Source organism: Melospiza melodia, chromosome 2 (genome assembly GCF_035770615.1).
Source record: "Melospiza melodia melodia isolate bMelMel2 chromosome 2, bMelMel2.pri, whole genome shotgun sequence".
Classification (NCBI taxonomy): Eukaryota; Metazoa; Chordata; class Aves; order Passeriformes; family Passerellidae; genus Melospiza; species Melospiza melodia.
This window is the reverse complement of record NC_086195.1, coordinates 18,433,325-18,457,098: the sequence shown is the minus strand read 5'-3', so window position 1 is coordinate 18,457,098 and position 23,774 is coordinate 18,433,325. Positions and strand designations below refer to the sequence as shown.

Below are 23,774 nucleotides of genomic sequence, written 5' to 3'. Positions count from 1 at the left end.
ACAGGCAACTAAGGCATAGCTCTTTTTCTCCTCTTCATTGAAACAAAAGTCAGAAATTTTGCTTTCTTTTCTGTGCAGAACAGTTGTCATTTGAGCTTTAAAATCCCTTCTCTTCCCATCCTTGCTCACGGCCTGCTGTTCATATTGTGGGAGGTAGAAGAGCTGCACCAATATCCTATTAGTCTTGGAAAGGCATTTATGGTGCATTTTCCTCTTCCTTGATGAGTGCCAGTGCCACAGATCTTCCAAGCGAAAGACTGGCATGATTTTGTTTTGCTATTCCTGCAGTTACTGTGGCATTTCTTTAAAGGGCCCAAGGCTGTCAGAGTGTGCTTGGGGGACTCTGAATGAACTCCTGGGCACAGTCCTTAGATGTTCCTATTGTAGCTCCCAAATCATGTTTGACCCAGGTTGGAGCTAGATACCTCCCTGCACATAGAAGGGGGGGATTCTGGGCATGAGCAGAACTCAGCTGCCCAGAAAATGTGGAAGTTAAACAGTGAAGGACCTGCTGAACTTGGGTTAAGCAGCAGCTCAACAAGGGCAAAGTGTTTTGACTTAAGCACTTAGATCTTTTCTGTATCTGTGATCAAAGGGACTGGATGGAGAGGAAAGATGAAACAAACACTTCCCTCCAGTTAATTTTTATGCCTTTGTACAGCTACTGGGTGAAAAAGAAAAGAGTAAATACTTGTGAGAACTGGATTGCCAAGGCCAAGAGGGGAACATTGCTTGAGTCGAGTTGAAACAAGGAACATACTATGATACAGCAAATTACTTTACAGGCCATAGGACTTAATGCAGTCATGAGAATTCACCTGCACTGTAAAAGTGGGTTATTTTCCTCAGGAAAGAGATTGTGAGGTTTTATTGTAGTAATGGAAAATCAGTGCCAACACACCTGCTTCATGGCAACACTGGTGCCAAGAGGAATATTGACTTTCTGCCTTTCTAATGATATAGTGAGGAGTACTCAAAAAATAACAGCCTTCAGATAAGAATGCAGAGAGCTCCCCAAGAGCTCAGCAGATCCTCTGTGGAGACCATTCTGTGCAGCAATGGCTGCTGCCAAACGTGCAGGGCAGCTCTGACAGTATTCACTAAGGATAGGAAGCTTTTGCTTGAGGATGCTTTGTGCACCCCTTCCTCTGGAAAAAGCACATTAATATTGACTGAATGGCACTGATGGATTTTGATGGGATGTGCATGAAAAGGAATGTGGTGAGCATATTTGTTGGAGAATCAGGCCCTGCTTGTGGCTTTTTCTAAGCTCTTCTGCAGTTAGTTGGCAGCTGGGGATGTTAAACAGATGTGGGTTTGTTAGAAACAGGAATCTCTGTCAGCTCTGTTCCTTTGCTCCCCTCCCACCTTAACACCACTTAAGGTAATTTGTACCTGGGACATGACCTGTGTGAGTAGGACTGAGTGGCTGTGATGCCCTTCCTCCTTGCTGCCCTCACAGCTCAGTCTGGGGCTGGGCTGCTCTGGCACACAAAGCATGTCAAAAAAGCAGCTTTTGAATTTTAATTTCCGCACTTTAAAGTGTTTTTGTGTGGGAGTTTTCTGCACTTAAGCTTCCTGATATGCAATCGATCAAAGTCATGGCTCCTGAAATAACTTTAGGTTCAAGGTATGCTTTAGGCAGTGTAAGTGCTGCAAAATTGACAAATATGTTTACAACATAAACATTGTATTGACAACTTAAGCAAAAACCTCTCTTGCAGCTGCATATGCTGAACCATCTCCCTTGTCCTGTCCTCACCTTACCCATGAGTATGGCCTGCTCTGAAAACACCTAAATCTGTTTTCATTTCTTTTCACTGCTTTTTATTATGTCCAAAACCAAGCTGACAGCAACAGCCAAGAAGGAGTGGCCACTATGATTGCACATTTTTCCCTGCCTATCTCTCATTCTTCTCCTGTTGTGTCTGACAGTGACACAGATATGCATTTTTTTGCAAAATGCCCTTTGTAGAATTTTGATGATGCAGAGTCTTCTCAGGAAAATTCTTCTGGGTTTAGGCAGCTCTGTGGAACAGTCAGCACTGTGAATTTGGGAAGGATGATCAGAACTCTAAAACATGGATTAAGATTTCATTCAGAGCTCTGCCACTGGCTCCTCCTGAAAACCTGGGCAATGTACTTACCATACACACACCTTAATTTCCCTATTTGTAAAATGGAGCTCAGACTATTTCCCTACATTGCACATACTCATTGAGAAGTAGGCAGATTATCTTCTTTAAGACTCATCATTAAGATCTTTCAGAGGAAAGAGGCAGAGAAATACTCCTTTATTGAAATACTTGTAATTTGAAATACTCCTTAGTCTTTGAGTCTCATTAGATGGAATCTACTCTCTGCTAACTTGTGATGTTCCATGCAAAGCAGTTCTCTAATTTTCTTTTGTTTGTTAAATTTTCTATCTCCACCATAATTGCAACTGATTAAATGTCATTTCATGTGAGAAACACGTAACAGGGTTCACCAGCCAGGCAAGTACTTCCCCATAGCTCTAACATGATGGAGTAAGTGTAAATGAAATTTCTGACATCTATTAATAACTTATCAAACTGAAAGAGAGCTCTTAAATATAATATGAAGTGTGTCTCTTCGTATTTCTAGCCATGTGTGATTCTCCTCAGAAAGTTGATAGTGGGGTTAGAGTTATTAAGTGGTAGGATTTTTCAAAAGATTTGTTTATTTATACTGAATGTGAATACTGGGTAGCATGGCAATACCATCCAGGCTTCTGTACAGGACCAGCAGACTCCTCTTTTGATCTAAAAGGAGTCAAATCTGTGTAATATGTGCTGAGTCATAATGGAAATGGAGGTTGTAATGACCACGTGGATATAAGTGATGTAGGTGTGAATTCCTACATCTAAGTTAGTAGCAGGAACATTGCATTCTTACAATGTTGTAAGAATATTTAGTGCTGGGAAGAAACCTGGTGGTGAGCTACTATTACCCTAGACTTACCAGTAAGGCAAATGCCCACAGAATGATTCAGGAAAGACACATGTTCATGTCCAATTAAGCAAAAAGAATTCCTGGCTTAGGCAGTTCATTAAAATCTCCTGAAAGAGTCATAGTTTGGCCCTGATCTTCATGACTTAAAATTCTGACCAATGTGTTTTCTGAGCTTCATTTAAGAGAAAGAGAGAGAGACTGAGGGTGGGGTGGGGGGTAACATGACTCACTTCAAAGCTTTGTTCTTCCCCAGCTACTTATGGAACTGACAGGGGGAAAGCTATATAGGTTGTTATTTATATGTAGGCTGTTTTCTTCTCTTGTGTAGGCTGACTCGGGTTTGCAGCTTCTTTTAAGTTACACGAGTCAGCTGAGCACCAGAATTGCCTGAGAGTAAGAAAAACTGTTCCATTTTTCCTTCCTCTCCCACCTCTGACATGTGCTGTGCCCAGCCGGGGGAGCTTGGGCTCCTGCAGTGACTGTGCCAGGTGTCCCCAAAATTAGAGGGACAGCAGAAAGCAGCTCTGGGACACCAGGTCTGTGACTTTGCAAGAGGGACAATCCCAAGCCAGAGATTTGAAGTGGATGTCCCTTTACCTTCTTCTCACAATAAGGTGCCACAAGGGATTAAAAATTTTAGCTGAAAATTAAAAATTACCCATGTTTCATCAGAACATGAATAAAACAAGAAAATTTATTTATTTTTTTTTTTAAAGAACAAAAGTTAGAGCAACTAGATAAGAGTAAGCAGGAGTGCAAAAGTTCATGCACAGCTCTCCTCGCACCTACCCTGTCCTCAATAACAGCCATCCCAATGATTTAAGTGTCAGAAAACTCAGTTTGGTCCCCTCTGGGCTTTCAGGAAATTATTTTGGTCATCATCTCTGAGAGTTTCTCAGTGCAGTTTCTCCAGATCCCATATCACTAAGGCTTTTGAGCCTTCTCTGTTTGAGTAGGATTAGCACTTCCCCAAGGATGCAGAAATCTCTCCTCCTCGTAGGTTGTTCAACCTCATCTATTTACTGTTTTACAGACACAGTATATGACACAAACTGGGAATGCACACACAGAAACACACACAAAGAGAAGTAAAGGGACTATACCGTCAGTTTTAATGCCATTCTTGTAGCAAGAATGTAACCCAACCCATGATATGCCAGACCCTTTATATTTGCAAATAGGTATAAGAAAACCAGAATTTTTCTGGTCCTTCTTGCACAGATGTACAATCTTCACTGTGAATCTTCACTGAGCAGTGGTGATATTCTCAGTTGCTCCCTCCAGGATTGTTGGCTCCCTCCTGGTTGTCTCCAGCCTTTTCACAAGGTGAACATTCATCTGTCAGCATCATGAAGTCATTCTGGCAGCAAGATTTTGCTTGCCACAGAGCAACAGAGTTCAAGAAGCCTTGAGCAGTGGTATCAGACTGGCATGAAAACCATTCCCTTTCCTTGTGCTGCAGGGCTCTGAACCCCGAGGGCCATCCAGCAGCCTGTGTGAGAGGTGCCTGTGCTGTCAGAGAGCTCTCCATGGGTGCTTCAGAGTGCTTCTGTCCCTGGCACTGAGTGCTGTGGGTGCTGCTGGTGCTCAGTGCTGTGGGGCTCCTTGGAGAGTCCCTGGCTACTTTGACTGCAGCTGCAGACTGCAGAACCAGTGTGGCCACCATGGCTTTAGAAAGGGGATGAGGAAAAAAGAGCAGCTTGGAGGAGTAAACATTGGCCATCAGGCTAAGCAATCAAATAAACTTCAGAAAAGAGTTTTCCTGTTGTGAAAGTCCAGTACTTTGGCTCAAAGTTGAGAAGGGAATGTAGATGTGCTCCATACATGAGAGTGTATGGCTAAAAGGCTTCTGCACAAACATCTATCAGTGAGAAGCGATGGTGTTCTTACTTATTGCTTTGATTATATATTTGTACTGAGTTCCTAACTATTGTGACTCAAAATGATTTCACTCAGCCTGAGTGAAACGTGCGATGACACTGTTTTGAGCAAAGCTCTTGGTATCAGAGTGCTGGAGACAGTTTAGCATTACAGTATGAGTCAGAAAGTTCTTGGATTTATAGTCAGGTAAAAATGTAATTGTGTGGAAAACATGATAACTGCAAACAAAACCTTGGTACAAGACTCTGCTGGCAGGAAAGGTTCAGGAACTGGGAAAACAAATTTTTACTCTAAATCAGTAGAGTTTTGTTTTTGTCTTTTGAATTACTGAGGAGACAATTGTGCAGCAGCCCATCAAGTTATTATCATAACCAAATTGCATCAGAAAATGAGCATGAAAGGTGACTCTGTCTCTTCTGTGCTTAAGTAGCCTTGTGAGTCCTTGCAGGTGTTCCTGCTGGTTCCACACGAACACAAAAGGGAGCCTGCAATAATGAGCTCCTCTGCAGGTCCTTCCCAAGGGCTGGTCTTCCACAAAGGGATTGAAAGCATAATTTATTTAACAATATCAATTGCTCAGACATCTCTGACTCGAAAGGACAGAGAGATCTTGATTAAGAAGTACTACAGAGAAGAGGATAAACGGATCACTACATTTCAGAGAATATGAATAGGGAAAACAGGGAAGAAGGCACAGGCCGGTAGTTTCAAAGTGTGCAGGTCTGTGCACCACAAAGCCTGGTGCTCCAGGAGCCCTCAGGCCCAGAGTTTTCTCCGGATGGGGTGGTGCAGGTGGCTGCTCTGTGGCTGGTTAGTGGGACCCAAGAGTGGGTCAGGCAGGTGCTTGTTTGGAGGAGCCCATGGGAAAGTATGGATCACTCAGCTTCCTCCACCATCCCAAGTGTGGTGAAAGACAGGGGTCTGGGTGTGCAACCTGTGTTTCACCACAGGCAGTGTTGATCCCAGGTCCTGAGCCCACAGGCTACAGATAATTTGGGTGTGTGATAGGTAAATTTACATTAACACAGCAGCGCCGATCCCTCTAGGATATGGAAACTGATTCAGTTAAATTAAAAAAAAGGACTCTTTGCATGAATCTCGCTAAATGCTGCTGCTCATTCCCCTTTATCTGAATTCCATTTCCTTTCCTCTAACCTGCCCTCTTTATCCCATTTTCTTTCTTTGTGTTTATTAATATTCAGACCATCAATTTCTTTCAGCGTACATTCTCACCTTTGCCATATTCTATTATTCCCATTATACATCCTCTTTCAATTCTGCATTTCCTTAAGTGCTTTACTGTACATGAAATGTGACTCAGTCATGCTTACAATTGGAATTGGACCATGTTATCCTGCCAGAGCCTGTTTTCTTTGACACCAGTTCAGCTTCAAGATCTGTTTTTACAGATGTTTATATTTTTAATTTTAAAACTTTTTTTTCAAAGATAGAAAGAGAAGAAATATAAAAAGACAAAAGAATTCTCATAGACTATATACAGATCTATTTATGATACCATTTGTTACAAATTGCTTAAATTATCCAAATATAGAGCATTTTTCCCTTTCGAGTTGAGTCAGCTGAAAGAAGCAATTCCGAATGCAGAGCCAGAAGATATGCTAGATAAGAATGATAAGTGGCTCAGTAATAGTAAGTAACTGATCAAGTAATAGTCAAAAAAGAAGCATGTGGAGTAACTGAGTAATGTAATGACTCACCCATTCTCAGGGTTGTTTTTTTTAGTCTAATCTTTTATTTTATTTTTGATAAGGCGATTTTCACTGACCAAAGGCTTACTCTGATTTACCCATCTCTAATCTAAAGAGACTGGCAGTCATAAAAATAAACAAATGCTCTTTCCCACCAGATTACATTGCTGCAAGTCCTAGGAAATCCAGAGTTTAGGAGTATGATCTTATAGAACAATTATAAAATTAACTCTCTTTTCACAAACAGCAGAGACCAAAAGTGGAAGAAAAAAAGCTATATTGCCCAATACTTCCTTTTATAATTTTAGGGTTTTGTTGCTTGGTTCAGTGCATTGAATCACTTTCAGTGGTTCCCTTAGTAGTGACTACAGCAGGAAATACAGCCCAGAGAAGATGTTGTAGAATGTTCTGAAGTCAGGTGAGATTTAACACAATTTTTATGCTATCCAATGAAGAAATAACACCTGAGCCTGTATATATAGCTGCACATGTTCTTAGTATTGATCACAGTAGCTTCCCTGCCATACTCCACTTCTGTGGTCCTTACCTGCTTTACTTGGAGGGAAGAGATTTGTTCCTATTGCTACAAAAATGAAATCCTGACTTCTTATTTGATAACAGTCATGCACTGAGTCAGTTAACTCTTCAAAGGTCAGTGAATAATGCAATTTGGTGCGATTCTTCCTAACTGAATGGCAGAGGTAATAACTGAACCTCCATGGCTGTGGCTGAGCTGAATGAAGATTACTTTTCACCTGAGGCAAGTAAAGAACTTTTGGATCTACAAACAAAAAGAGTTTTCTAAAGCTGAGTTAAGGAAAAAAAACAAAGTCAGAAAAGCATAATCACAGCAGGAAAGCTGACCTTACAGAAGTAGGCACTCTGCTGTGCTCAGATACATACCATGCTGAATCCTGATTTCAAGTGCGTCTTAAATATAAATGCTTCTTTGGTCAATATCAGCGTTTGACTCTCTTTATGAATTTAATGACATTGTTCAAAGATCAGGCCAGTGGTTCTTGGTAGCAAACATGCAATCTTTCTCAGTTTTTTTTCTCCTTAGTGATTGTTTTTATCCAAGCTCTCAATCAGTGAAAAATTTGCCACTTAGAGTCCAAATAGTCAAGTGAACATTTAATGACATTAAAGAAATATTATCTGTTGATTTCACTGGGAAGGAAGGGCAAAATCTTCCTGTTGTAAACAAAACCCAAGACTGACATTGTCATCTATCTGCAAGGGCTGACAGGATATGTTTTTACCAGTATCTTAATGCAGCCACATATAATTCTCAATTTGCACTGAGCTCAGCTCATGTGTGGGGGTGTTTCTGTGTGATGAATGTCTTTCAATTACTTAGCAATAAGAAGCTGCTTCCTTGTAGCAGAGACATCAATCCTTATTTGTCACCTTTGTAAACTGATCACCATGGCTGCACCAATCTGTTGATTACTTACTTTGGTTCATACACAAGAAACGTTACAAGTATTGGTATTATTTATTTTAGTTCTGCCAATATCAGCTTGCTGTGTTTACAAGCCAAATGAAGGGCACTGAGATGTGCTAAGATGGTAGGGCTGTGGTAACCTGTGGGGGCTGTGTGAGCACAGAATCTTAAGGTTTTTGTGGATTTTTTGTGAGGTTTTTGTGGGGCAGGAATATTTCTTCTCCCTTTGACTGTAGAAAGCTTTGTTGGAAGTCTGGTTGGTTTTCAAGCGAAAAAACAATACTTAATCAAATGGTTGTAAGAGCTTATTCAAGACCAATTTCTTGAAGACAGAAGAGGACTAAACATGCAAAGTGAGACCAAGGAAAAGAGCAAAGCTGTGCAGAATACAGGTGATGAGAAGCTGATGTTTGGTGTTGCAGGTTTATTCCTGCGACAGCTCAGGCACTTTCTGTGGGTGTTGCTGCCTTCTCTGAAGTCTGACCAAATGGTGCTGCCTCTGCCCATGGCATTGGGTGGTGTCAGGGCCTCTTGGTCCCCAACACTCCTGCAGAGCATGTGCACGCTGGCCAGCTCAGCCATCATCTTTTCACCAAGAGGGCGGAGAGACACAACCAGGCTGAAGAGTTGCAAGAGGCACAAATTGCTATTTACACATAGTGTTAAAGATGTGTCTGAGCTGCGGGGAGAGGTGTCCCCAGCCTGTTCCTCCCCAGCATTTTTCAGGATCAGGGCAATGAGAAAAGTCAGCAGTGCCCTGGTACATGCCAAAGTCATAATAAATAATGAGCAGAGAAAATTTCCCTTTTCCCCTCTTGTTTTTCTGTAGTTTCAATCTGTTTCCACTGGGGGCTAGGGCTCTGCTCAATCTTAGTTCCACTCTACCATGGTTTACAAGGCACGAACTAAACATAGTTCTTGGGTGGGGCCACCAGAACCTCCAGTTTCCTAATAATTTAGCATTTCAGTTCTATACTTTGTTAACTATTTCTGCAGTGGTCTGAGCTGGGCTTGAACTCCTGAGATATGAGACATATCCAGACACTATTGTCACCTTAGAGGTGTTACAGCCAGCAGTTGACTATCAATTTGTAAAAGCAGGGTTTTGACCCTGGTTATGATTTCATTTAGTGTTACTTGGTGCTCACTGACAGACGTCAGCCTGTCCCTGCATCATCAATCCACAAGAAAATCTCACAGTTTGCTCCCAGGCTGAGCACCAGCACCATTTTCTGCCCAAATCACAAGCCTTCGTTTTCTCAGCTGTTACCTGCTCTGTTAGAAAAAGTGCCTTAAGCTATCACTCAGACTTCTTTTTCTTTGTCTGCAAAGTAGTCATACTATTTTTAGAGAAACTGAGGGCCTTTGAATAACAGAATAACAAAATGGCTAAGATTGGAAGGGACCACAATGGGTCATCTGGTCCAAGCTCCCTGCTCAAACAGGATGAAGTGGAAATGCTGCATCCTATCTTAAATTTACTCTACAGAAAGAATGAATTCTCACAAATAGGAAAGACAAGGCAACTACACCATATGATTGCACAAAATGACACATGATGAGTATGCCAATACTTCATATGGCCTTGGGAAAAAAGCCCAAGCAGTATTGGCTTCACCGATCTGCAAACTGATTTTGTGTTCATGGTATTGCATTTTTCAAAGGTGGAAACACACCATTTGGGAAGGAAGATCAAAATGTGTCAATAGACTCTGCCCATGCTAAAAAAAGAAATATTTTATTGTTTTTCTAAAGTGGCTTGACCTGGAAGACAGGTTTACAGCTTTTTTTTTTTTTTTTAATTTCTGCAGTATCACGGGCTCCAGCCCCACTCTGAAGTTGGGGAGCATCTTGTTTTCTCTCTTCAGTGGGAATTGGATAAAGCTGGCACAGAGGTAGCTGTGACCACTCACAAACCAGGCCTGTATTTTTGGCATCTTGGCCTGGTTAGCACAACAAAAATAGCCAGTAGGCCTACTAGTGAATTTTGTTATGTGCTTGTTTGATCACCTCTTCTGGTCCCTGCCCAGGGGGCTCTCTGAGCATCTTTGTAAATTCCTTAACTCACTGATCATCTTCAGAGACTTGAAGAAAATTTCCCTTTATCTTTGAAGGAAAAGCAAACCATAAATATTTCCCATACATTTCCTGGCTTGGATGCAGTCAGCATTTATTTCTGCATCAGCAGTGAGTGGGAGGTGTAGCATCTCATGACTTGGCAGAACCAGCAATAGAAATAGAGCAAAAATGTTTGGATGAATAGTTTATTCACTAAAAAAAAGAAGGCAATTTTGGGTGGCTGGAACAACTTGTGAATCCCTGCTGAACAAGGTGGACACTTTCATATGGAATCTGAATAACAGAAGGAGGGTAGTAGTGTTTTTTTCACCCCGTTTAAATTAAACATTTCTTGTTTCTTGTTTTGTTTTGAAAATTGCCCTCTTTTCATTTAAAAAGTAACTTTTGTTTCAGTTTTGATTTAAAATGATACTTTGTTCTATTTCCACCTTTCCAGTCTGCAAAATTCTTTGGAACCTTTTTCTCCAAGAGTTTATTTTAAGGCATGGGAGAAGTTAATTTCAAATTGTAAGATTTCACGGTAGCTGAAAATTTTATTCTTTAAAAAACCTTTTTATTCTTTAAAAAACCTTTTATTCTTTAAAAAACTTTATTCTTTAAAAAAACTTTAAAAATTTGATTCTAAAAAAACCCAAAATATGGCATTGTGTAAAAACAGAGGTTTGTTGCTTCATATCACAAGTAAAAGCTATTTTTTCATAAGATTCTACCTACCAAAAGAAGTGAATATATGTTTTTTAACAGAAACTGAGTACTTTTCACTGCATTTGGAAGGTATTTTCACAGTGCAGAACCCTGGGAGTGGATGGATGTGTCTTAATTTCCATTTTACACTCGTTTGACAGAATCAGAGAGTTAAAGCAGTTGTCTGGATTCTCACGAGACTGGCATTGCAGCAAAAACAGAGCTCACATTTGCGTTGATTCAAAAATGTCAACAAATGACAGCTGCTGAGCTGCAGGACCCATGGCCATGTTTTCCCCTGGATCCTCTCCACAAAGGCATTCTTCATTCTGCTGGTGACACACGAGAGCTCTGGGAGAGTCACGGTGACAAAATAAAAACAGTTTGAGAAGCGAAGGTTCAATCCCCTCAAGTCCTTCACCAACAGAGGGATTCTCCTTGTACTTTCATTTCCAGGAACTTCACTGGGGCCAGTGATGCTACAGCAGTGTATGAGGAACAAGTTGGTCTTTTTTTATCCAGTGGGCATGGCCAAATAACAAATGAGGAAAATTAGGAAGGGAAAGAAGCAGCTTTGTCACATTTACTATACTTAGCCTTGCCATACTTGGCCCTTGATGCAGACAGCTCTAATTCGGAAAAAGTTCCCTCATTAGCTGGCCCTAAAACATTTACAAAGCATCTGAATAATTGATACAATTTCTGGTTTTATTGGTGGGAGCCATTAAATCCCCTCCTCCCAAACAGCATTAGGGAGGAAGCTTGGCAACATGCAGTAAAAAATGGAGCAGCTATTTAAAGAAAGTAAAGGACAAGAAAATCTTATTGGGCTTTCTGAACATGAAAACACTGAACAAGGCAGAGTTTCCAAATATCCACTTCTAAAAGTATTTTATAGTAAATGCAGCCAGTGTAATGTCAATGTTACAGGCTTTTCAGTGGAAGTTTTACAAGGTCTGCCTTTGAAACAACCCCACTTATTTTTTATTTTATGCATGCTAACTTAATAATGTCAACTTGGAATTTGTATTGGTGCTGGATTCTGTGCTGCAAGTGAAATTATGGGAAAGGTAGCAAGTGCTTAGGTAACTGTCTCTATTACATAAGGCTCATGTGGGGTAATTTCTGTTATTCTGCTCTGCTCTGATTAGTTTTACATCCAGGTACTGGCTAACAGAAATAAGTTATAGGTTTTATCTAGCCAAAGTTAGCGTATATCAAATACACATGTATACCTGAAATAGCCTTCCAAAACTCCAGTCTTGGTCAAAAAGGAGAGACTGGCATTTTTAGGGTACAGTTTATTTGACTATAGTCAAACATCTGTGTTCCACTTAAAAGAATTTTGTCCTAAAATTGCTTCTTTCTTAGCATTAGTTGAAAAAAATCCCCACATGTACATAGTGCTTTTTAAGGTAGTCTGCACTGTCCTACCTGTACCCAGCAGTGAGCATGGAGCATGGACATGGTAGTTAAGGAAGCTGGAGAGAGAGTACTGTCTGATGAGTCCTTATCAAAGCCAAGCTATAAGCCTTTAAGTTGAACAAGCATAGGAGTTCTAATGGTTTACTATGATCTGGGGGAAAATCCCCTAGCTGATAATGTTGGTTTGGAGTTTGATGGAAGAACCTGCCTGAGCAATGGATGTGTCTAGGCTTTCATGATTTACTCAGTTTTGCAGACTCCAGGTTCTATGAGCATGTCAGTAAATTCCATAGGATTTTAGGCTTTGAGCAGCACAATTCTGTATATACTGGAGGTTCATAGGTAAACTACATAAATTGATTTGAAAACAAAGGTGCCAGCTTTTACTCATTGCAGGATTTTACTGTTTATTTATTTTTAATATGGTGCTGGAAGCAATTGCTTTCTGTTTTCTTATTTAAAGCTGTGCCATGGTGTGGCCCTGGCCAAACAATTGAACAAGCTACGTATCTGCCAAGGATATCGTGATTCTCTGATTCCAGCCCAGTGGGCTGCAGTTAAAATAATCCAGCTGGCTCAGCAGCTATGGGGATACACATTTATGGTAGCACAGTATAAGTGGCAGGACTACTAACTCAGGGCTTCCTTTATCATTTTGCCTTCCCTGCTTTAGGCCCACCAGGACAGGATTTGCACAGTCAGAAATGCTGATTCTTCTGACTTCAGCTCCCCGTATTGTGCTGCTTCTGACAGCACAGTCCAGCTGTTTATTCATGTTTAATACATCTCCTAAGGGCGTTTGTAAAGGAAACAAACTGCCCCTTCAAGGAAAGCAGCAAACAACCAAATCTCAGCTGCATTTTACACAAATTACAGTGACTTGATTCCTGCTGTGCCTCAGCCTGTGGCACAGAGCGTCTGGGACACTGTCGAGTTTTCTCTGGTTTTCACAGCTGCTCAGTAAAGACGTAACTTGTACAATTTTTGATATGTGAGGGAGTGAGCTACATACCTGCTGTGTATCTAATTGAAAAGCACAGATTCATGGTGTCATCTCAGCCTGCGTGAGCTGCATGGTGGGCAGCGCCACGTGGAGCTGCACTATTGCTGCTGAAAGGCGTGTTCCTCTGATGCAGGCTGAATAACAGTGCTTGGCTCCTCTAAAATGTCATTCTCAATGTTCAGGGTCTGCAGGATGAAGCTCTGTATTCTTTCTGTTGTGCTTTAAATGGCAGTTCCTCTGCTCATACTGCTTGCTGAAGCACATAGCAGAGTATACTCCATTTGACATTAACAAAAGCTCTTTTATGGACTTTTTGAAAAATGATGCTATTCAAGCAGATGGCAAATAGGAGCAAAACCTATTTGCACCTAGAGGTACAATTTACACCTAGAGGTGTGATTCCTTCCATCACAGAATGGTTGCCCAGCCAAAAGAGTGAGGTCATTTTGAATGCAAAAGGACAGAAGTGGAGTTTTCCAAGGTGAAGATTTGGTCTCCTTAACATGAGTGTCAGGAACACAATATCCTTTTCTGCTGCCTTTTCAGACCACTATAAGTTTTGGCTGCAATGAAATGTTTTGCCTGCAGGTTATTATCTAAATGTTTATAATATTTCGGGTTTAGGTACAGTCCATTTTGCTCATCTTGATTCATCTCTATGGGGGTGCCATGGGTCTCTGTCAAACTGAGGTGACCTTGAGTATCTGAGGCATCTCCAGGGCACTGGTTAATGTGTGATACTGAAGCTTTGTGCTCTGCTGAATTAGCAAATGGATGTTAGGTACCTAATGTGTCAATTTGTGATGCTGTTATTTAGACAACTATGTAAAGCCCTGGGTGCCTCTGCCTACAGAGGTGTTCTAAGCTCCTCCTTACAGACATGAAGAAGAAGAAACTCTATTTGGGTGTTATTAATCTCATTGTAGAGAAGACATGTAAAACAGTTCAAATACCTTGCATCCTAGATATGCCCATTTTTCTTCATTCCTTGATTTATTTATGTCAAAGTAATTTATGCAACTAGCTCACATGTACATTGTAGACATTAAGTCAGATCATTGTAATTCCACTCAGGGGGCAATACCTGATAAACAAAAGAGACAACCTGCTGTTACCTAATCATAAGATCTCTGCTTAAAAACCGCAAGACTACAAAGAAAGGCAGAGACCAAACACCTATGGAGAATGTACCTTTGAAATGCATAATGTGTAGCTCATTAATTGGCTACTGTTTGGCCCAATGTAGGTAATATGATAAACATCTTGTGACATTGCAGTGCTGTCATGTATCTGATTTTACTGTGGACCAGTCAATTCAAATCAGAATAGATTTTTACTAGAACAGAGGCAGCTGTTTGAGTATTTTTAGCAGATAATATCTATGAAGATTTGTTTTTCTTATAGAGATGTTGGGTAAAGGTATCAAGCAACTAGGATGGAATATTTAATTGGTAAAATTGTATCAGCCCAATAGAATACCCTGAGTTTACTTTGAGGTTGTGGATACCAAATATAGCTAATTAAGCATTATGGTATAAAAATTTAAAAAGGTGAAACCTATAAACTTTCTACAATTGTTTTTCAGTAGGTTTTTTATCATAGCTTGTATTTGTATTCTATTTTCCAAACTTTGATTGTGACACTAAGAACACTAGTATTTTCTTAAAGTAACCCTGATTTTTCTCTAAAGGCAATAGCTCATTTGTGCATTCTTTGTGGACACTCATTTTCATTAATAGTTCAATTATGTATTTTTTTATCAGCCAATGAGTTAACAAATCAAAACACAGAACAAGAAAAACCCACCTTGTGGAACTCATGCTGTGCAAAAATGTGTTTATTTTTTTCACATCTATATCTTCAGCTTAGGAAGTAGTTTGAGATATAACATGCTGTGTCCTATTTCTTTCTAGGTCTCCTATGTTAAAGCCATCGACATTTGGATGGCTGTGTGTCTTCTCTTTGTCTTTGCTGCTTTGCTGGAATATGCAGCAGTCAACTTTGTTTCACGGCAGCACAAAGAATTCCTGAGGCTTCGGAGAAGGCAAAGAAGACAAAACAAGGTACAGCTGCTCTTCACCTGGGGGAGCTGAATGTGCCCTGACTGCCCTGCTCATCTGCAGCTGATTTCCTATCTCACTCCTTGCCCTTGCAGGAGAGCCTTTTTCTAAACTTTCCTTTTGAGTGATTTACTCCTCGATAAAGAGTTCGTAATTGGCTGCTGAGTTTATTTGCAGTATATTAAGTTATTGACAAATGTCAGTAATTGGTCATCAATTCCAAGAATTTTCTTCCCTTCATGCAACTGCTGAGGCAGCTGGACCTCTACAAATACTGTGCTACTACATGGCACCATCTGTTGGATGCAATGACATAATAGAGGAATGATATTATCCAGGTGTGCTGTCACCAGAACATGCCTGAGATCTGTCTTTTCTAGTGCTGCCCTAACTATGCTAAAATGGGAGATTCCCTAGGATAGCCCATTGCAATGATTTGCAGTTCTGGCCTCACTTTTACACCACCAGCAGCTGGTGTCTTTCCCAGCTGAAACCAGGAAACATGGCCATTTTAAAAAAGGAGAAGGATTAGGAGAATTTCCTCTTGGGCTTCTGTCATTTCACAGTTTGCCTCTGACGCAAACTTCAAATTTTCTCTTTGTGAGTGTCATTATCACAGAATTTTATGCCAGTGACTGGCATGTAGAAGAGGGGATTGTAACCTAGACGCAAACTTCAAATTTTCTCTTTGTGAGTGTCATTATCACAGAATTTTATGCCAGTGACTGGCATGTAGAAGAGGGGATTGTAACCTAGATGTCAGTCTAGAAATAATTTTGGGAAGACTGTCCATCTGTCCTGGGTTGTTTTGTTGGGTTTTTTCCCATTAAATGGGAAGACAAGAGTAGACATTAAATTGAATTTTATTCGAGTCATGATCATTCCCATGTCTAGAGAATCTGGAACTGTAAACTCTACATATATATTTGTTAGGTGAAGTAAATATTTGCTTGAGCTTCACGAGTGCTTCAAGCCACAAATAATGGTTTCCTTTACAAGAGGGATGACAACAATGGCACAGGGCATTTGTGTTTTGACAGGTCTGTCCAATAAATGTTCTGTAGCTAATGTAATATTTGATGGATACTCTGGGAAGAAAGCTGCTCTCTAGTTTAATATTATTGTCAGATGAATTGAGATTCCAGTGAAGATTAGATTACAGGAGAGAGCAGAGCTGCTTGCCTGTCTACAGGCCACACGCACTGCCACTGGAAGCCTTTGTTTTCAATCCCAGCATGGCAGCAGCAGAAGCTTCTGTATGGCATCTGTAATTTCATTTTTGGATGCAAGATCTGTTTTTGTGAGCAAGTAGCCGTCCTTGGTAAGTAACAATATCCAGTGACATTACTCAAGTTTATGAGATTTCAGTAGTAGTCATTCATCTGCTTCAAAAGCTATTTTGGTGACTGTGAAAAGAAAGTTATTTAAAACCAAATCAGCAGAAGACTTGTGTTTATCCTAAGCTTCGTGGTGCACAGATTCTTTGCAAAATAGGTAACAGCATAATTAAATACAAGGAAATATGCAGCTGAGTAAGCAAGACCTATCCATTTACATAGGCTTGCTTTTTTCCTATGAATCTGGTTGCACAAATTTCAAAATAGGGAATGTTACTAAGACCTCTTTAGGAGGTATTTTCTGCACCTCTGTACTTGATTTTGTCTCTCACGATTTTCTCAGTTTATTTTGCCTTGAAAGTGATTCTCGTTGTTTTGCATGATGGTCTTCTCTAACCAAGCCATTCTTCTCTTTGCCTGTTGTGTGTGTGTGTGTCGTCATGCTGCTGCTGTGGTATTCCCATTCTTGCTGCTGCTATCTATGCTGACACTCTGGGGACAGGCACAGACTGTGGCTGTTGGGAATGAGAGCGTTGAGTCCGTGCGGCGCATGAATGGCTTGCGGAGCAAAGAGTCATCAGCTTACGGGACAGTGAATCAGATCGGCAATTCAAGTTTGAGGGTAAAGCTGTAGTGAGAAAGAGAAAACAAGAGAGATTTAGTATGTGCGACGATGCCATAAATCAGCAAAATGGACCATTTTGATTGGCATCACTAGTAGTCTCTTGCATTCTCTTTGCTAAATGCCCCCACAAAGTACACAGTGCTGTCCCCAGCATGAACAGCGGTTTCATGTTGTACATTCTTATGGCCCACCCTTATGCCTGCTTTTCACTGCGGCTGGGCTATGCCACCCCTATTCCAAACCTCTTGAGGAAAGTGCATGCATATTCAGCAGCTTGGTCCTGTGTAAAGATAGAGTGAATGGGGTGGGGGGAGAGGGCCATAGGAAATGCCTTGAGACAGTAAATCCCACATTGTGTCATATTTCAGATGAGCGTGTTCCAACAGAATGTGGTATGTATAACAAAATGCATTTTTCTTGCTGCGGTATTTACTCCTGAACTGTCAACCTGCAGCCTTCCTCATCATGATGTCCCAAGCTCTGCTTAGTGGAGTATGAATAGCTATGAATGAAAAAAGTATTTCCTTGGTTTCTTTTTATTTGCTTGGAGAAGAGCCATGAAGTTAAAATCTTTTACACCGTGTAACGTAGCAGATCAAAAGCAATATGATAGCAGCTGATGCATCCAGATCAGGGGTGAGTTGTGGAGGCAATAAAATCAATGATGGAGAAAGAAACAAGCTTACTGTGCAGCTCACTGCTTGCTGCTAGTGGCTGAGGAATGAAATGTGTTCATTTAAATAAAATGGGACTGGGGTTTTAATCTTTCAGGACTTGATTTCCCAGAACAAAAACATTGTCTGAGATACTCTTGAGCTGTAAAGGGCTTCCAACTTTGATCAAGCTCTGTGAAGTCATGTTATTATAAAATGCAGATGAATTCAGCGAATTTTGTACACTGTAGAGGGACTTAGTAGCTTCCAAAATCAAAGCGAAACTCACAGTTCATATTACGCAGCAAAATTAAGATGGAGGGTTTACAATGCAATAAATAATTTGCTTTCAGAGCTACAACATCAAGCAGCAGAAGAGAGACTTACTTTCTGGATACTTTCTATTGTACTTTCTAATAATATTTACATATATACAAAAACTGACTCTAAAAAGAAGAAAAAATCAGGGGTTCTCTAGCAGATATGACCAGTATTAGTATGCTGCCATGAAAAGCTGATGCATACAGCTACAAAAGAAGTCCAAGTAAGTACTCAGTGCTGCATATCTCACCAATTACAAAGTGCTGGTAGTTCAGCTAAAGTTTGTGCAAGTTGTGGGTATCCCCTCCTTTGGGGAAGCTTGCAGAAACCTCTCCTCTCCTTTAGAATGTTGTGCATTACACAGACAGCCAGGGAGGTTCTCAGAGGGGCCGTGTCGCCGCAGTGCCTTTGCTGCAGAGCCCTAAGAGCTGGAGCTGCTCTGGTATTGTTTTCCCCTGGAGAACTCCCATCACATAACTGATGCACACTTGAGAGGTCAACAGAGGAGATGTAGCAAGGCAGAGGTTTCTGGAGCAATGCTGCCATGGTTGCAGTTTTCTGCTCAAGAGAAGGATGTTTGTGCACAGAAGAGAACATAGGAGCAGAGCCTGTGGTGCCACAAGGAGCCTCACAGGCAGGGAACTTGATTTGTTGAGGTATTGCTCACTGAACCAAAGCTTGTGTTGAATGCAAATGTGAAAGTCGTAGTCAAGAGCAGACAGTGTAAGAGTGTGGTTGAGTATCTACACTGCATCACTCAGTGCTAGGGAGAGGAAAAAGGTGCTGAAGCACACCTAGCCTTGATTCTGGGATTTGCAACTTCATCTACAGGACAAGAAAATACCTGTTCTCAGTTTTGTAAGCCTGTATCTCTGGCACTGCTTTTGTCATTGTCTGCGCTGGGACTTGCTCTTCTTAGTGCTGCAACCCTCAGACCAGTTAGTCTGAGCAGACATCTTAAGAGACCATCAAATCTCCTAAATCAAGCATCAGATTTTTAATGTTTTTCTAGGAAAAGTCTGGGTTGTATTGTTGTAATACAATTGTCCAGAAATTGTATTACAGGTGAACCATTTGAAATGACAGCTTTATCAGGACTTGTTGGCATCTTCCAAACACACAAAATCCCATTATCCTCAGGTTATCAGTGCTTCACTTTGTGTTCCCCATACAGTTTCTCTTGAAGGAAGCATTCAAAGTTTGTCCTAAAGGTTCATGTAGTCTTTCTGCTCAAGTTAAATACATCCAGAAGTGGAAATAAACTTGTATTCAATACTTGATTGTTGAGAGAAATAATTGCCTATTTCTTCTATATCATGGGACAATAGAGAGAGTACAGGCTGTAGAAGCCAGGAGTCTAATGGTACTGGGGATGTAGTAAAGTTGCATAATATTAAAATCTAAATTTTTATGGTGCCAGATCACTTGAAAAAAAAAACCAACTTATTTTTAAAATACAATTTTTAATAATTAAACATTATTTCTTAGTTTTCAAAATGATGGATTTCCAGGGAAGCAAAACTCTTTACTCAGGTTCAATAATTTCTTTTTGAAAACAATAATTATTATGTTATATGATCAGTAGTCAAAATGAGTCACAGTACACTATTATTCACATTATCATCTCAAAGATAACTTCCTGAATTACATGTGTGATGGTCACCAGTGTGACCAAGACTAGGGGATAAGTTTGGGACGATTAGTGTTAAAAGCAATATGTTCTAGCTTGAATGAAGAACTGTGCAGCAGGAAGATGTGACAGGTTTAACCACATGCGCAGGGAGCACAGAGCAATACAAATAACAGTGCTGCAACCAAGGGGGCTCATATGCATGCAGATTAGCAAAGGGGTCACAAATGGTGTTTTGAAATGAAAGAGCTGGGACTGGGACTAAGTGTGATTACAGAAGCAAAGGATAACTCCCTAAGCAAAGCTGGAAGAACCTGGTTGAATTCTTCAGAGCATTGTTGGCCTTGGATGGAGCTGCCAGTGGTGAAGCAAGTACCGCAAGCGCCCAAACAAAGTCACTGAGATAGTACAGTATTTCTACCTTTCAACAGTACAAGAGATATGCATTGAGCAACACCAGCTTCTACAGACCATCTCTATCATTTTAATCGTACTGAAATCCCTCCGTCAGATCCCCAAATAATTTTCTATAGTTTTCTAGACTTGCCCCTAGAAAAAAAGTCAGTGCCTTCAGCCTGGCTTTGCCTTTAAAGCACTTGGCACGGCTGTCCCTGGTGGGAATGTTCTCCTGCTGTCGCCGTGCGCAGCGCGTTCGGCGGGAGGATGTGCGCGCGCGTTATGTAAGGTGCCGCATCATGTGAATAATGGAAGCGCTCAAGGAAAGCCCTTTTGCTGAGCTATTTTTGGTACTCGCTGAACAAGCTCAAACACACGAGTTTCATTGTGAAAAATAGGAATCTGAGTCTGAATGGCTCTTTCTCTCTCTCTCTCTCACATCTTGCTTACTTAATGGATCAAAGCTCATGTAGCTTCTGCTGTAGATAAACACCCTCAAGATACTGTGGTTACTTTTATTTCTCCAGGGCAATTGCATTAGTGCTTTAATGTAACTGTGCAGATAAAAATCCAGTAGAGGATAAGCACAAAAAAATTATCATTTAGCTTGAAGTTATAGTCCTACATACAACTACAGAGAATATTTAGCTGTAGTTAAACAATAGACACAATTTGCTGCATCATGTTGCCATGTCACTTTGTGGCTCATCTGAATGTCCTTTTCTGTCTTTTTATATTGAGCATGAATAAGCTAAGAGTGGCCCTATTTAATATCAGTGGAAGTATCTGTATTGTTTGTAAAATGGACATACCTCATGTACTTTAAACATTTAAAAACCCCGTCATCTCAAATTTGAAAATTATCTTGATATAAATCCTTAGTCTAGCTCTAGGCACAAATCTAGAGACATGAGTTCCCTTAGTAAGAGCAAACCTGTAAAAAAAAACCAATTCAGCCATGGGGGTGGTATCCAAGCAATGGATCAAAAAATTCTAATAAGAGCAGTTAGACCAGATGGAGAGCCTAAGTTTACTGGAAATGTAGATTTTTCGGTGAAAAGCAAACACAGACAAAGAAACAGTGGAAGAGAAAAATTTGGTTTCATAGTGTCCTGTTTACAAGGGTAAATGAAAGTGAAATGGAAGCTTTTCCCTCCCGTACTGGAGAAAGGAAGGTTAAAAATTCTAAACAAATTACTGTGTTTTGTGTATTTTATTGCATCAGACACAAAAAGATGATGGACTGTGGTGGGGTGGATTTTTTGCCCCAAAACAAGAAACAGAAGAGAAAATGGATTGCATTTCAGAATTCTCTTTCTCTTGCATTTCAAGGGAGAGAATTCTGGAAACCAAATAAAAAACCATGAAACATTCTGTAATAACAGGCAGACCAATTTATGGAACATGTCATACCAGTTCCTGAGAAAGTCACAAACATCTAAACAATAATTGAAGTGGGTAGAGTGCTAGTTCACAAGCTGGAGTAATGGATTCCAGGTACCAGAGTAGAAGAAAAACCAGGAGAACAAAATCAGGAGAAAAAAAAATAGAATTTCTGGGGGGAAAAACCCCAAACAAACAGCACCAAACCACAAAGAAGCCACAGCAAACAAAAACAAAGCAAAACAAACAAACAAGAAAAGAAACACACAGAAAATGAGAACAAGAAAATCATGGCTAATCTAGAAAGGGTGGAAACCAGAGAAGTGGGTAACTGGTGGGAAGAAGGTAAGGCTGCAGAATGATGAATTTTTATACCCAGTGAACTGATCAGAGGTACAACAAGTGGTACTCTGTGGGGCAGGGGACAGATATTGGAGCTTTAGGGACCGTGCATGGCACCAAAACAGCAAACAGGACATGATGCAGTATAATAACTCACATTGCCCAGCTTGCAAATACTTAAAAAAATTATTCCTTATGGTTATATAGGATAGGAACAGGATATAAGCTGCACGACAGCAATATTACAGTACTTCCAGTCTGGGGTGATGAAGTGACTGTGTGCTGTACCACATGGGACAGGTAGGGCTGGAAAAGTCAGGAGTACTGGATAAAGTGTTTTCTTGCTTGCTCAGTAGTGGAACTTTGCTTTAGAAACTCTGAGTCCTCTCTTGTACCTGCCCAGCATGCAGTGGCTGAGAGGATCAGCTCTGAACTGACAAGCCTTAGAGACTGAAGTTTGCACTTCACTCAAGTTTGTCCTGTTAGTAACTCCTGAACAGCAGGAGACACACCAAAAATGAACTCTGCAGTTTTCCAGCTCATGAAAGGTACTCTCCAGCTGGGTGCAAATGTCTTATTTCTTATTATACCTAGGGGAGAGTGCAAACTGAAAATAGGGCAAAGGAAGTTAGAAAGAGACAGGAAATGTTCTTATTTTTGAAGCTTTAAAGGAACAAGTGGCTTTTCAAGAACCATCTGCCACAGGCACCAGATTTTTGTTTTCCAGATTATTTTAGAAAATGGTGATTCTTTCATTGGATGTGTTCTGGCCCACCTCATATCACTCCAGACAGAGAGTGAAAAGCCATCACAATCCAAAGATATAGGCTTAGGCAGCACAGGAGAAAACTTCACCCCCAAACTTTGTTCTTTCATTGTAGGTAGCTTGACTCTTTCCATGCCCAGATTCAGCACCCAGTAAGGGTTTGTTGTCAGGGTTTCTCACTGCTGTGATGGCCAGGTCCTCATTCCAATGGAGGAAGTGAAGGCACCAGGATGGGAGCAGTTTCTGATCCATCATTGCCAGGGGTCTGTCATGATGCCTCATATCAGTTCTGAGTTCTGTCCCAAGCCTCATTTTCAACAGCAAAAAAAAATATTTCAGTGTTAGTAAATATAAATTAGTATTTCTACAAGAGAGTGAAGGGGTTGAGCAGTTAGAGCCAAGCAGAATGCAGGCTGAGAATGCCAGCACTCTGTACCCATGTATTCCCACCCTCACCAGCAGCCCTGCTCACCCTGTGGATCTCCAGAGCATACTACACCAGTTGTATCAAATTACATGGAAACTGGTGAGATGGGCAAGTGTTCAGTAGGATCCATGAAATGCATATTTACATCTGACCCAATTAATCCCCTTCTCCACAGGGGATAGAAGCTGCTATTTGAATGTAATTAATTGTGAAGCATTCTGTAATGATGTTGTCCAAATGGCATTGTTCAAAACCAAATTGTATTAACCAGGCTGCTGAAAGCTCATTCTCTCTCAAGTCTGAAAAACTTCATGGGTTCCAGTAAAATCCAGTTTTTACAGTACTTTTAAAAAAGTGATGTTGAAACCATTTATTTCTCCACCTTTATTTTTTTTTTTTCCTGGGGGAAACAGCCTTGTTTATAGTCATTCCTGTTCAAGTTGACAGCTTTTCTTATGGCAAACTGATCACTCAGAGCCTGATTCTGACACATGTGGCTTGATTTAATGATCAGATGTGTTTATTCCTCTTGATCCACTGCTGGAGAAAGATGCTATTTACTACAATATGATAACTTGTACTTGGGTGGCCTGATATTTTAGTTTGGTTGTTTGTTTCTCTTGTGGCCTGATA

The 23,774-nt window shown here is 40.6% G+C and overlaps 1 protein-coding gene across 7 annotated transcripts in view; it reads left to right on the top strand.

Moving 5' to 3' along the window:
- Nucleotides 1-23,774, top strand: part of GLRA2 (glycine receptor alpha 2) — a 121,093-nt gene that overhangs the window by 77,595 nt on the left and 19,724 nt on the right. For 5 of the 7 annotated variants that reach the window (XM_063183169.1, XM_063183196.1, XM_063183204.1 and 2 more), the window contains exons 8-9: nucleotides 15,115-15,264; nucleotides 17,101-17,220. In XM_063183169.1, coding sequence (XP_063039239.1) covers nucleotides 15,115-15,264; nucleotides 17,101-17,220 — 270 coding nt within the window. The remainder of the gene's footprint in view (nucleotides 1-15,114; nucleotides 15,265-17,100; nucleotides 17,221-23,774) is intronic. The other 2 variants (XM_063183187.1, XM_063183179.1) reach the window with 1 other exon arrangement.